General features: G+C 39.6%; 2 protein-coding genes across 2 annotated transcripts in view; one reads left to right on the top strand and one right to left on the bottom strand.

Annotated features, from left to right (window-relative positions):
- Nucleotides 1–73: 73 nt before the first annotated feature.
- On the bottom strand, nt 74–4,209 carry exosc2 (exosome component 2). The gene is made up of 9 exons (XM_085358281.1): nt 4,080–4,209; nt 3,637–3,738; nt 3,499–3,544; nt 3,270–3,359; nt 3,085–3,150; nt 2,921–2,989; nt 2,206–2,382; nt 926–1,054; nt 74–364 (listed from the first exon to the last, which is right to left on the bottom strand). Exons 1-9 carry the CDS (start codon nt 4,199–4,201, stop codon nt 284–286), a joined length of 882 nt encoding a protein of 293 aa, XP_085214407.1. The 5' UTR covers nt 4,202–4,209; the 3' UTR covers nt 74–283.
- A 1,264-nt stretch (nt 4,210–5,473) lies between these two features.
- Nucleotides 5,474–13,282, top strand: part of ric1 (RIC1 homolog, RAB6A GEF complex partner 1) — a 44,168-nt gene continuing 36,359 nt past the window's right edge. The window contains exons 1-2 of the mRNA XM_085359784.1: nt 5,474–6,054; nt 11,196–11,303. Of these exons, the coding sequence (XP_085215910.1) occupies nt 5,914–6,054; nt 11,196–11,303 (249 nt within the window). The 5' untranslated portion in view covers nt 5,474–5,913. The remainder of the gene's footprint in view (nt 6,055–11,195; nt 11,304–13,282) is intronic.

The following is a 13,282-nucleotide window of genomic DNA, read 5'->3' as shown; positions in this document are numbered from 1 at the left end:
ATCTCACATGAAAAAAAAAAAAAGAAAAAAAAAAAGATTGACTATTATTTTGTAAAACTTTAGAATAGCTGGAATGCTGCACACATTGAACGAGTTACACTTCGCTTGCGTTTGCTATTAAAAACAACCCAACAATAATACTGGTTTCCTTTAATAAAACACGTTGGACTTTGACAATTTAATTATATCTCTAAGAAAATAAAGCTAATTCAGCTTTCAGATCAGTGGTCGGGTCCACAGCTGGCCTGATGTGATTTTGACTTGTGACAAGGCTTTGGGCTCTTTAACCCTCCTGTTCCAAGAGCTTCTGTTGTGTCAACATTACAATCTCCTCCATCACCTCTGGTTTTAAGATGTCCTTCACCTACAGAGACAACATAAATCAAAAGCATAACCACATACACCCATGGATGTACATGTTTTCAGTCTGTGTTTATGGTAACAGAAAGTGTTTTTATCGAGTTGCAGCTTGAGCGCGAGTGCACAGTAACACTTTATATGGGTTGGCTCGATTGTAAATATAATACAGAAGAAAAATGTGCCACATAGTGGATATGCTGATATCATTGCAAGAGTAGTGTTTGCGAGACGCATGGGCGATTAAGTCATTTGTTCCCCACCCCAAAGGGCAATGAAATCAACCGTGACTGTTCCACACTGCAAAAACAGCCGAGTCAAAGTTGAGAACTGCACAGTATTTTTTCCACTAGTGGTGCCCAGGAGCTGGAGAATTACAGTATGACCACTAGATGGCACAATATGACACAGAAAAGAATTGGGGGTTTTCTGGTGTTGCAATAGTTTTGTAATCATATTGTTTACAAACATGAAACAACAGGTGTCATTATAACAAAAAATGACTGTAAATTGTAGTAATGTCAATAATTTAGTTTCAAAGGCTGGTTTTTACTGGAGTGATTCTTACCTGGTGCTGATGTGATGATTCGTAGCAGTAGAGAACACTGGTGTCATACAGGAGGACTTTGTGCGCAGCCAAAGCCAGCAGGCAGTTTCTCAACCGTGAAATGACCTCTCGATCCGACAGGCTGACAGGCTGAGGAACCAGAGATGAGAGATGCACAAACGAATAAGCTCTGTGTGTACGGTGTAAACCACAAGCATCCGGAGCATCATTACATACTCTTGCAAGTCTTCAACTTGCAAACATTTTTTTTTAAACGTCTTTCTAATGCTCCTTCAGACTGAAGCTGCCTTCAGCCCGTGTTGCTGAAGGTGCTTTTTTACCAAGCCGAGTGTGGCACACGAAGGTGATTGACTCAAACAGTCAAGGATGCCCCAACTTGATGGAATAGTTGGTTGCTCTGGCCTTGCCTTTAGGTTGAATGATGAAAGTTTGTGCATTTGGTTGAAGCTAAGCACACAAAACACTACTTGTGTGAGCAGTAAAAATCATTAATGGATGGCAGCGTTCCCGTTCCATTGACAGCCATGCATGCCCGAGCCTCTTTCCAAGTTTTAGTTCATCAGTCCATAAAAATTTGTTCCAGAACTCTCACTGATTTTGCAAACTACAACCAGGCCTTTCCATTTAGAAAAAAATAAAAAATGTTCCTTGTGCTGAATGCTTAGGTTCTCTACATGTTTTCTCTACTTAGTTTTTCAGTGCACACCTTTATTTTAAATTACATTTTTAAATTTACTACCTTTTGATATATAACATACAATATATTAACTATATTTTGATACATTTTTGCTTTTCTGTCTCTTGTTACTTTCTTTATAAGCATGGCTGTGTGTTGAATCCTCCTACTGATAGACAAGAACAGCTCAATACTCTCAGTGAACTTTTAGCAGCCAAGCTGAAAACTACTATTGCGATTTGTGTGCAGAGAAAACTGACACATAGTTCTTTCAATCTTGATGTAAATGTACTTAAATCAATACTCAAACATTAAATTAGTATCCATTACTTTTCCAAACTTGGGAAAGCAGAAGGAAAAATGTGGGCAACCACCAGTGCTACCCCTCAGCTTCTGAGTAGACAAACCTTTCAGAGAACTTGACCTTTGACCTTGAGGTCAATTCCACTGAGATTTGAAGTCAACCAACATTTTTAGTGAATGCACCGATTGTATCAATTTGAAATTCCTACATTTCCTAAAACAACAAGAAATTGTTTTCCAAATTCATATGCCCATTGATCAGTAATAAAAATATGGAATACAGTTTTTTGTGGTGTCCTACCTCAAGGCTGGTGTAGAAACCCCCAGCTTCCTCCTCTTGTTGGCCCGGTGTGGGATACAACCACACAAAGCCATTATTCCCCAGGATAATGGATGCGCCACACGGCAGGTTGTGGAAATGCGTTTTCTGCCTCTTGATCAGAGAAGGGGAAAGCTGGACCAGTACTCCTTGACCCAACTGATAGTCAGAGGAAGCAGAGACAGGGTGTTAGTTTAAATGAAAATAAAAATAACGATCGTTACTCTTATTATTGAACTAACACAGTTACTCCAGTTTTAGCTTGACTTCACTGGCATCCTGTCAGTTTTAGGGTTAATTTGAATATTTTATTGATTGTTTTTAGGATACTAAATAGGTTGGCCTGCCCCCCCCCCCCCCCCCGTATTTGTCTGCTCTTATTAATGTCCACACTCCTTTCGGAGCTCTGAGGTCTGCTAATCAAAAAAAAAAAAAAAAAAAAAAAAAAAAAATAGGGGTCATAGAGCTTTTCAGTTGTTGCCCTGAGTCTCTTGAATGTGTTTCTATTTCATAATAGATCTGCCATAATAGATCTTTTTACTTTTCTTTGCTCAGTTTCTACTTTCCGGCCTTTAAAAAAACCCTGACATCTTACTTGTGAAGTACTTTGATCAACTCTGGTCATTTGTAATGTGCTATATAAATAAACTTGCCCTTTACCTTTTCACATATCTTTGTGTACACTGGAATAACTTACTTTTCCATACTTTAAACTACGGGTGTGAAGTGAAAGAGCTCCATCCGAGAAGACAGACTGCACCTCTGCCTGAAACCACAAGAAAGGTTCAACACAGATTATGTAACCGGGAATAAAATCACTGGAAAGCCAGTGAGAAATTATAATAGAGAAGTCTGACTTACACTGATGAGATCTCCCTCCTGAAGATATTCTCTCATGGTCAGCTCATCTTCTGCTGATCTTCTCCTCTAAGTAAGTAAGACAGAAAGAAAGAAAGACAGAAAGAAAGAAAGATGATCAAATATTAATTTTAATACATCAGCCAAAGCTGTCTTCTCCCAGTGAATCACACTTTCTACCATCTCACCAACTCTCCTCCTGGCAGGTTTACAGAAGACAACAAGAGGACAGAGTCCAGTCGGGAGTTTGTCTGCACCTTCCATCTTTTCTGCTGCACCTATACATTTTAAAGAAGAAGAAGAAGAAGAAAATTTTAAAAAACCCCAAAATGAACCAAAATGAAAACAAGTTTCTGCAATCACTGTCTTTTCTTATAACTAAAGTGGTTGTATATGAGAACAAATACTAGGAATTACCTCTGTAATTCTGCCAACCACAACATCTCCAACCTCACCATTAAACCTGCAATCAAAGCACACTTTACAATGTAAGAATGAGTATATAGATGACAGGCCTATCTAAGTCTTTGACCGTTTAAGAGTTCAATCACTCACCTGGTCTTAAGTGGCCTGACACAGATGAGTTTGTCCACCCTCTGCACCTCTCCTGCGACTGAAGCTGTCAACTTGTCGTCATCAACGTAGGTGCCATGACCCCTGCGGACAGACGGTATCAAACATTAGTTCTGAAGAGAACAGCCAAAAAAAAAAAGAAAAAGAAACAAGGGTAAAGTGCAGCATTCAGAGGTCACACAACACAATGCGGCAGTTTATCCGATTAGAGTCCTTATCCTTACTTACTGTGTATCAGTGTAGAAGGTTGCAAATGAGACCGGCTGACTTTATGCTCACCTGCTAATTCAGTATGGCACTGGCTGTCATCTGGAGCTTTTATTTATTTACCTTTACAAGCCAGATACCTGAAACAGACCCGAACAGCAGCACACTCCTGTGTTTGGTTGATTTCCCATAATAACTCAAATAAAACCAACACCTACCTCATGAACCCAGTGTCTGAAGTAATAACATCCCCCGGTACGACCAGATCTTTTCGGTCAAAAGCAGACGCTGATAGCGACACGGTTTTTCTAATGGTCGGTAATCTCATATCTGCAGCCATGCTTCTTCCTTTGCTTCTTCTTCTCTTCACTTTTTTGGCGGTTTGCGGAACTTATAAGAGTTTTACCGCCACCTACTGACGCGTTAGTTGTATTTATTTACTTTTAAAAAGCACCTAGTCTAATAAAATGTAAATAAATAAAGTAAAAAAAAAATTAAATACATGTCTTATATCTGTGGCGTTAGTGATATATATATATAAACAGTAAATGTTTATGGGGAGGAAAACTCACAAACACTGCTTCTTTTCCTTCTTTAGCCGCTGACAACATCTAGCTGCTTCCCTGCATCTCTCTAGCATCCTCCTCTGTCACAACAACTGCACATCCTCCTTTACTACATGAATGAATCTTCTCTGTGGTCTTCCTGTTTTCCTCCTGCCTGGCAGCTCCATCCTTTGTCCCGTATATCTGCTATCCTTCGCTCCAAACCATCTCAGCCTTGCCTCTCTTGACTTATTTTTCAAACCACTCAGCCTGAGCTATTTCTCTGATATACTCATTTCTAATCTTGGTGGACTCCCAGTGGTAATCTCATTATCTTCAGCTTTGCCACCTCCAGATCAGTCTCCCGTCTTTATGTTGACACTGTGATCTCCAAACCATACAACACAGCAGGTCATATATCCATCTTGTAAACCTACCCTTTCTCTGGCTCCACAAAGACCCAGTGCAACTCCTCCTGACCTTCTCTCTACTTGTCCATCAACACTCACTGAGTGCTTCAGCATAGTCCTGTTCCACAAACTTTATTTTATTTTGTTATTATGGGAAGAATGATACACTAACATGATTAAAATTCCATGTTATTTCAATAATACTTTTATTCTGCTAAATAGCGCGCCATTTCATGGATGGATTTATGCGCTGGATATAAAAGATAAAACTGATGCACAGGCTCTAAATAATTAGGTTAAAAGCTTGTGTTGATATATGTTGATTTAAAAAGAACATAGCAAATCTAATGTGGATTATGGTTGCAGGATTCAGTGCAATGGTTGCAAATAATAATAATGAAAAGAAGAATTAAAAGTAGAAGAAAAAGAATGTATTACAATTAAAAGATGTCAGATAGACTGCAGTTAAGTCACACCCCTATGAAATTGTTTTTCCCAGGCATTTCCATTTTCACCACCAGGTGGCAGCATCGAGCCAAGCTGCCGACACCGCCACCTGGATTCGCACAACGGAGCGGTGACGTCAGATGTCAACAGGACGCAAACTTCCACTATTGCAGCCAATCAGCTTTTGGTCAGACAGACTCTTGGAAAGATGGCGACGGTGAGGCACAGAGGAGTGAAAACTGGACGCTTTGCTGTTACTAAACACCGCAGATCCACACTTCGCTAGAACCCACACGGCACCGGGTGTGGAAGTTAATCGGTCCGCTCTTGAGTCTGAACCCGCCGTTTGGGGCCGTATGGTGACGCTGCGGGTTTGCGCGCTGTTGTTTTCGGTTACACTTGGACTTCTCATTAGCTTTAAGTTGAAAAGCCAGCGCTAGCCCGGGCTAGCTGTGTAGCCTCACTCGGCTGTTTGGAAGCTGTATGGTACCCTTAACCGGTGTCAACACTGGCTTGTATATACCTTATAATTTTTTTTGTATTTCCGGAGCCGCTCATGAGTCACCTGGATTAAATATTGCACTTAAGGAGGAACAGGGGGCCACAAACTATTTGGCACTGCTGCGCCGAGGCGGAGTGAGTTTGCCGTCATGTATTTTCTAACCGGCTGGCCACGGAGGCTGCTTTGTCCGCTGAGGAGCGAAGAAGAGCCCTTCTACATCCAGCCCAGCTCCCAGCGCTTTTACTTCGCTCTGCTGTCAGAGACGCAGCTCAGCGTTTGGTTTAGTCGGGTGAGTTGAAACTCTGATCGGTCTTGAAATCAGCTGACAAAACAAAAACAAAAAAACGCTAGCTAAGATGTGATCTGGTGCCGTTTTCATTTCAAACGCATTGCAGCAGAGGGTGATAACCTGGCCGGCTGCCCTTCATGTTTTATTAAGTGCCGTAAATAAACACGGGGAGAAACTGTGGTGTCCCCATATGAGTAACTCAAACTACTACGTCTTCTTTCTTTTTTTTAACCTTCATGTGTTGGCAGAGGGTTCCACGTACACAGATATCAGACGGCAGGTGAACTCGTTACACATCATTACACGTGGATGTGTCATTCATTACTTAAGTTAAAACAATAATTTGACAGCAAAACTCAACCACAGTGGATTGGTGTTCACCTGATAGACGCTTTATAGCAGTTCAGTTTAAAGTTGCCCAAATGTTAGTAAATTGTATATTTTGGTAGGTGGACTGGTACTTATATAGTGCCTTTCTGCTCAGTTGAGCATTCAAAACACTTTCTTACTATAAGTGTTACACACATTCATACAGATGCCTACATAGCGGGGGTCAGTACCTTTGGAGGAGTCAGGGAGCAGTCCACTACCTTTAGATTGGTAGACCACCTACGCTACCACCTAAGCCATGTACAGCTACCTCCGCTCTACTCATCAGTTTTACCCAGCAACATACAGGTCAAAGGTTAAGTTACTGTCAACAAAACATTTGTAATAGTGTTCAAAACATGCCATGACATGTTTTGCTTACCAGTAGTTTTCAGGAATTTAGGCAGCGCAGTTACAAAATAAATGTCAACACTTATCTCAGCACAATAATCGCGGTGTTTATTTTGTATGTCATGGCCACAAATGCGTCACATGACAGGAACATTTCACAGTGACTTAAACCAATCAGTCAATGTTAATTCTGTCTATTTATAAACTTATTGGTGCGGTCCAATAAGTTTATAAAAGTGCCAACATGCTGTGCTGCAGCTGGTTTCTTAACAAAACACCAAACTCTGAGCACTGCAACATCTAAAACATCTGGCTTAATTGACTCCTGAACCTGCTGGTATAGAGCCAAGGGAGCAGTGACTTTGAGGTGCGTGGTAACAACATAAACAGGGCTGAACAGATAGTGATGCCAGTGATGTGACATTCAAAATGGAACTTGGAAGGACAGACTGTAGAAATTAGTGGTAGGTCAGTAGCTTGTCAAACACATGAATGCTTTATTGGCAATCTCTTCTTCCCAAGAAATGCAAATAAAAACATCAAGGACTTTCTTCACAAGTTGTTGAAACAAGGGTTAATTGAAGAAGTCTAACAGCATAAGAAAAAATACGTATATTTCAATATATATTTTGAGTCACTGCATGTGGGATTCAGGTGATGTTGGACATGGTGGCAGCTTCATCATATTAATTCCTGTTTTTCACACTTTTTTTTTTTTTTAAATCTAAAATTAAAAAAAATGCAGAGAGTAGATGTGGTTTCTCTTTCACTGTTTCCAGGGAACTTCTCTACCCACTAAGCTCAGCTTTCAATACCATAGAAATGCGGAATGGGTCATGAATTGTTTGGTGTGCCTCCATTTTAGTACTTCTTCAGTATCTTTATCAACATCATACAGAGTATTTTGAATTCTTCTCTGTTGGCCTTGTTTATTTGAACGTTTTTGCCATGGTGACATCGAAAGGGAGCATATAATTGATTTTTATAACCTGCTCTTGTGTACATTGTTTATAACGGTCTGTGATACATGCACACAGTCTGAATATTATTGAGTTGTGGCAACAATGGATCAGGGTTACAGTTAATTTCCAGAGACCTGCACAGGATGCGACCTTGTTTTGTTTCCCCTCCTTTCTTAAGAGTTCTGAGTGCCTGCAAGTATCCGTGGGGCATCCAGGAAAAGGAATGTCGATTGGAGGAACTTCTTCCTCTTGACATGTGCTGGTCACCCCTACTAAGTCCATTGTGTCCTTCAACTTTTCTGTATAGCTTAGGGGTTATCAGATGGCTAACATTAGGCTACTGCAGGGCTACCAGAGGAAGAAATAATTTTGATTTTTAAACAAAATAAGGAAACAAAAGTTCACAAACTTTTATTTCCATACAATTTAACTTGGATCCTTTTTTGGTATTGTTAATGTTGTCAATATTGTGATTAGCAATGAGCAAATTAGGGGTTTTTCCCAAGGAGAAGTCAGCATTTTCATAGAATCATTATTCTACCAAATAAATGGCACCAAAAATTTGGCTTAGTAGTTTTCAGTCTTGCCAGGTGACTGACAGAAAGTACCAAAAGTAAAGACTAACCTCACTGTGATGGTTTACTTTCAAATCCAGTGTGTTGATGTAGAAAGACAAAAGTAAGCTATTGAGCTTCCAACATGTCAGTGTGCTACTTCTATTTAAGTAAGTTTTGCTTTTCCTAATGAGGAGATAGGTTTCTGTTTCCATCAGGTTCAGGTATCATTGGCATTATTAAATTTTAATTCTACGAAAGCGACACAATAGGTTAGGAATGGTTAAGCCCGTTGTCTCATTACAGTGAGTAGATACCAGCATTAAAGTTGCACAGCTGGAATTACATTACTGCTTTACCTCACCATAGCCAGTGTCCTGTTTTTACTGTAATAATGATCCTTGTTATATCTCACTGAAAACTGATTCAACAGCCTTACTTTAACACTCTGGGATGCCATACATACTTTTAAAATGTTTTCAATGATTGTGGTGCTAATTGTGTAAGTGGAAGGACAGGATTAACTGAATCAAGAGAGGTCACCAGAGTGAAGCCCACACATGAAAAAGCTTGATTACCACTTCAATTGGCAGTAAAATCAATTGGCAGTCATACTTTTGTAGCAAGTCTCAAGCTTCCATTATTGTTGATGCTCTGTACTGTTATTGTTGAATGTTGAATTATACTGTGCCAGATGCTTGATCTTAAGAAACCAAATCTTTTCACATTTTTTTCCTCTTCAGCAGCTGTTTTAAAACTTGAAAATTTATTGGTTGGACATACAGGTTTTCTTTTTGAAGCTGTAGGCTAGTTCTTATTTTGCTGTAGAGAGAATAAGGTGAGGTAAACTAAGGGTGGTAGCCTCAAGCATACAGTTGTGGTTATAAGTATACATGCAGATATCAGGCATGAATGTCATGTTAACTTTGGGCTTGCAGTGATTTCTCTGAACTGTTTTTTTTGTTTGTTTTTTTTTATTCCCCCCCCCCCCCCCCCCCCCCCCCCCCCCCCAGGGTGATTGTGCAGCATACATCTTTTAAAACACAAGAATTACATGCAGAACTTTGATGAAGTCATTTTGGATCTTCTTTAAATCACACAGGGTTAAAGGTTTACTTACTGGCTCAAATATGTAAGTACATCCCCATTATGTTTGGTTAAACATTCCTTAGCAAGTTGGACTTCGACCAGCTGCTTTTGGTAGCCATCAACAAGCTTCTAGGATCTTTCTGGCTGGATATTTGACCACTCTTCTTGGCAGAATTTGCTAGAATTAATTTAATTTGATCATTTTCCAGGTACAAACCATGGCTTTTAATCATAGTTCACAAATTGTTTATAAGGTCGACGTTAAGGCTTTGGTAAGACCATTCCAAAAATTTAATATTAGCCTTTTTTTATCTGTTCCAAAACCAATTTTGATGTGTGTTTGGGATTATTGTCTTCCTGGAACAATGGAACATCCAACTGTGTCCAAAGCTCGACCGTCTAACTCTTGAGTTAAAGTGAAGTTGAAGAATTTGGAGGTAGTCCTCCTTTGTTATTCCATCCACTTTGTGCAATCTGCCAAGGGCAGCAAAACAGCCCAAGAGCGTGATGCTACCACCACCATCTTTGATAGTTGGTACAGTGTCCTCAGGTTTGAAAGCTTCACCTTTACTCCTCCAACCATAACTGTTGTCATTGCAACCAAATAATTGTGTCTCATCTGAACATAAAACTTTCTTCAGAAGGCGTTTGGCTCCTGAAGGCAAATTTAAGTAGAGTTTGAAGGTGTCGATTTTGGATCAAGGGCTTCTTTCTTGGTCGTCCACATTGATGTAATCCTGCTTCACTATGGACAGTGATGCTGGTGTTCCAGCATTTTTCAGGTCATTGGGGTTAAACTGTCCCTTTGGAAAAGTGGTGACACATTCAAGTAACTTGGATTTGTGTACATTTTTTTTGAAAGATGTATTTGTTTAGCAATGGCTCCTTGTGTCAACTTGTGTAAATGTTAGGTCATCACTGAGTTCCTTGGAATTCCCCATTGTTCTGAGTATTGGTCAGTCCAATGAGTGCTATCAAACAAATCATTTTTATGCTGCCAAAGAAAAACCACCAGTTGTAGTCATGATCACTAAAAGAATTTAATAGGCCTTGGTCTTGCCAATTTAAAAGATATTGTAGAACCTTGTGCACCCAGTTCTTGTTTTTTTTAAAGTCATTATAGATGTATGCTGTACAGTCATTCAGCCCTGGAAAAAGAACAGTTCATGAAAGTCATGAAAACCCACATACCGGTAATTGCCATGACATCTATGCCCATGATGGCTGTATGAGAACTTCGCAACACACCTGTAGTTTATCCATTTTGCGTGATAGAAAGAGAAGCCTCAACATGCTTTTGTTTTCTCAGTAAAAATAGATTTTTCACAGTCCATGGGCCTCACTAGGTAGGAGATTTTTGGCATCACTGAGGTATTATAGTCATCCCATTTTTGGAAAAGAATTTGAAATCAAATCTGTATTTCTTCTTTGCCAAATACCCACCATTTGAGGCAATAAATCATTCCCGACAAATCCCCTTCCAGCACATTGGCTGACAAATATCTTTATAGATTATCTCTGTCAATCACAACCAACACTAGAAATAAAGCTGCTGTCATAATATCACACTGACATTGTTTACTGGGCTGCTGCCTGGGATTTATTTCATTTTTATTTTTTCGTAGATAGATGAGTTACTAGCTGTCACACAGCATGTTTTTTTAAGCATTTTTTAAATATTTCTATATTAATTACTTGATACAAGAGGTATGCTGTTTTCTTTTGTAGCTCCAGTGTTATTTGTTTAATATCAAATCAGATGATTTTGACCTCCAGAGCTCACTTTCTTTCCCATATTTCTGTTTCCCACCCACAGCCCAGTGTTTTGATAGTCAGCTATATCGAGTCTGCAAAGGCAGCGGCTCAGTTTGGCTTCTACCAGAAAGCAGAATGGAAACCAGACGACTCAATGATAGCTGTGGCGGTAAGTACACCCTTTGGCAATGTCATATCATATTTGCAGTTTGACTGATCAGCTTACGTTCTCCCCCAAGCTCTGTTACTGCAAAACACTAAAGTTGATACCAACTGCAGAAATGTAGTTTTGACTGAGTTTCCCTGGGACAAATTGTGTCGCATATTAGAGTAAACATCAACACATATTTTTGAGATTTTTTTTTTCTTTTCAAGTGCTATCAAACAATCATATATCACAATTATGTCCTGGTTAAGCAGCCTTTTCTGGCATACACAAACATATGTCTTTGAGGGCTGACTGCTCACATAAGCACGATTGGTTCGCATGCAGTTAAGGCAAAGAGTCTGTGCTGCCTTCTTACAAGAACTCTGCCTGTTTCTTCTTCTCCTTTTTTTTTTTTTTTTTTTTTTTTAATAGGCCATTTGATTTTAGGTGTGAGTAAATTAAACCCAACCTTAAGAAACAAGTTAAAAGTCAGAATTGGTTGCAAGATCAAAACTTCTTCAGTGTGCAGAAAAAAACCCCAGTTAAAAAAGGTCAAAAGCAAATTCATGTTGTGTAAGACAGCGGTCCCAACCCTCTGGGCCACAGCCCGTGAGTCATTTGCTACCGGGCCGTGAGAGTTGAGCCTTGGGTGTGGAATTTAAGGTTTTTATCGTTATTTTTTTTTTTTTTTGTCGTTTTTATTGTTAACTCTGTTTCCCTGGGTCTTTTCCCGTGTGTTATGAATAAACCTTCTTTTTTTCTTTTTTTTGGTACCAGTCTTGGTTTTATTTTGTTGTATTTGTCCATGACACCTTAAAGGCCGGTCTGTGAAAACATTGTCAGACAAAACTAGTGCATGGCGCAAAAAAGGTTGGGGACCGCTGGTGTTAGATATAACATGTTGCACCCAGGAGTGGGTGATACAGCTTCAGAAGTATATCACAATATTTAAAGGAAATGTGCAATACATTTTTTTGACTACATAGAAAAAAATTTTGTGAACAGTGGTTTTTTTTGTTTGTTTTTGTTTTGGATGCCCACAAGTAGCAGCATTTATGAGTGTAAATAAATGGGTGTTTTCCATCCTCCTTTTGCACTGAGCCACTTCCTACTTTGAAGAGCGAGTCGATTGAAAAAGGTGCCACCAGCAGCAGCAGGAGCGTTATGGTGCTCTAGTTGTGACACAACGTAAGTCAAAAGTTGACACAAACGTAGCCTCGTTATCTTTCCTTGAAATTTAAGGAAAAGTATAACATGACTGCGTAACATCTTAGTTTAAAAATAACTAATGCTGAAATGTATCTTCCTTCCTCTATTGGTTTGTCTTCGATCGAGTTTTATAACTAGCTCCTTAAAGCCCTGCTTTTCCACTACGTAACCAAATCAATAATTTACATCCACTGTTTGCTCTTCGTGTCATGGTGGGGGGATCATTTGTTTACTTTTTGGTTGCACGTCACCAGCTGCTAGCATCTCGTCATTTACAGCCTGATTGTGCTCAACTGTATGTTTTTTGCCTCAAGTGATGAAACACGTTAGTTGTTTCCATCTTTAGTGGGAGCAGTGCTTTGTTGGAGGTTATTGAAGTAGCTCCCTTTTTAGTTTACTAAAGTGTCATCAGAGGCTGACACACGGCTCTTGCTGTCAGACTTGCCTGGTTGGACACACTAGGGAACATACAGTGGGGCAAAAAAGTATTTAGTCAGCCACCGATTGTGCAAGTTCCCCCCCTTAAAATGATGACAGAGGTCAGTAATTTGCACCAGAGGTACACTTCAACTGTGAGAGACAGAATGTGAAAAAAAAATCCATGAATTCACATAGTAGGATTTGTAAAGAATTTATTCGTAAATCAGGGTGGAAAATAAGTATTTGGTCACCTCAAACATGGAAAATCTCTGGCTCTCACAGACCTGTAACGTCTTCTGTAAGAAGCTTTTCTGTCCCCCACTCGTTACCTGTATGAATGGCACCAGTTTGAACTCATCATCTGTATAAAA

This window comes from Diplotaxodon limnothrissa, linkage group LG7, assembly GCF_057381915.1.
Source record: "Diplotaxodon limnothrissa isolate DT_005_m linkage group LG7, D_limnothrissa_male_GT1.1, whole genome shotgun sequence".
Lineage (NCBI taxonomy): Eukaryota > Metazoa > Chordata > Actinopteri > Cichliformes > Cichlidae > Diplotaxodon > Diplotaxodon limnothrissa.
The sequence above is the reverse complement of the archived record's forward strand: the minus strand, read 5'-3'. Positions and strand labels throughout refer to the sequence as shown.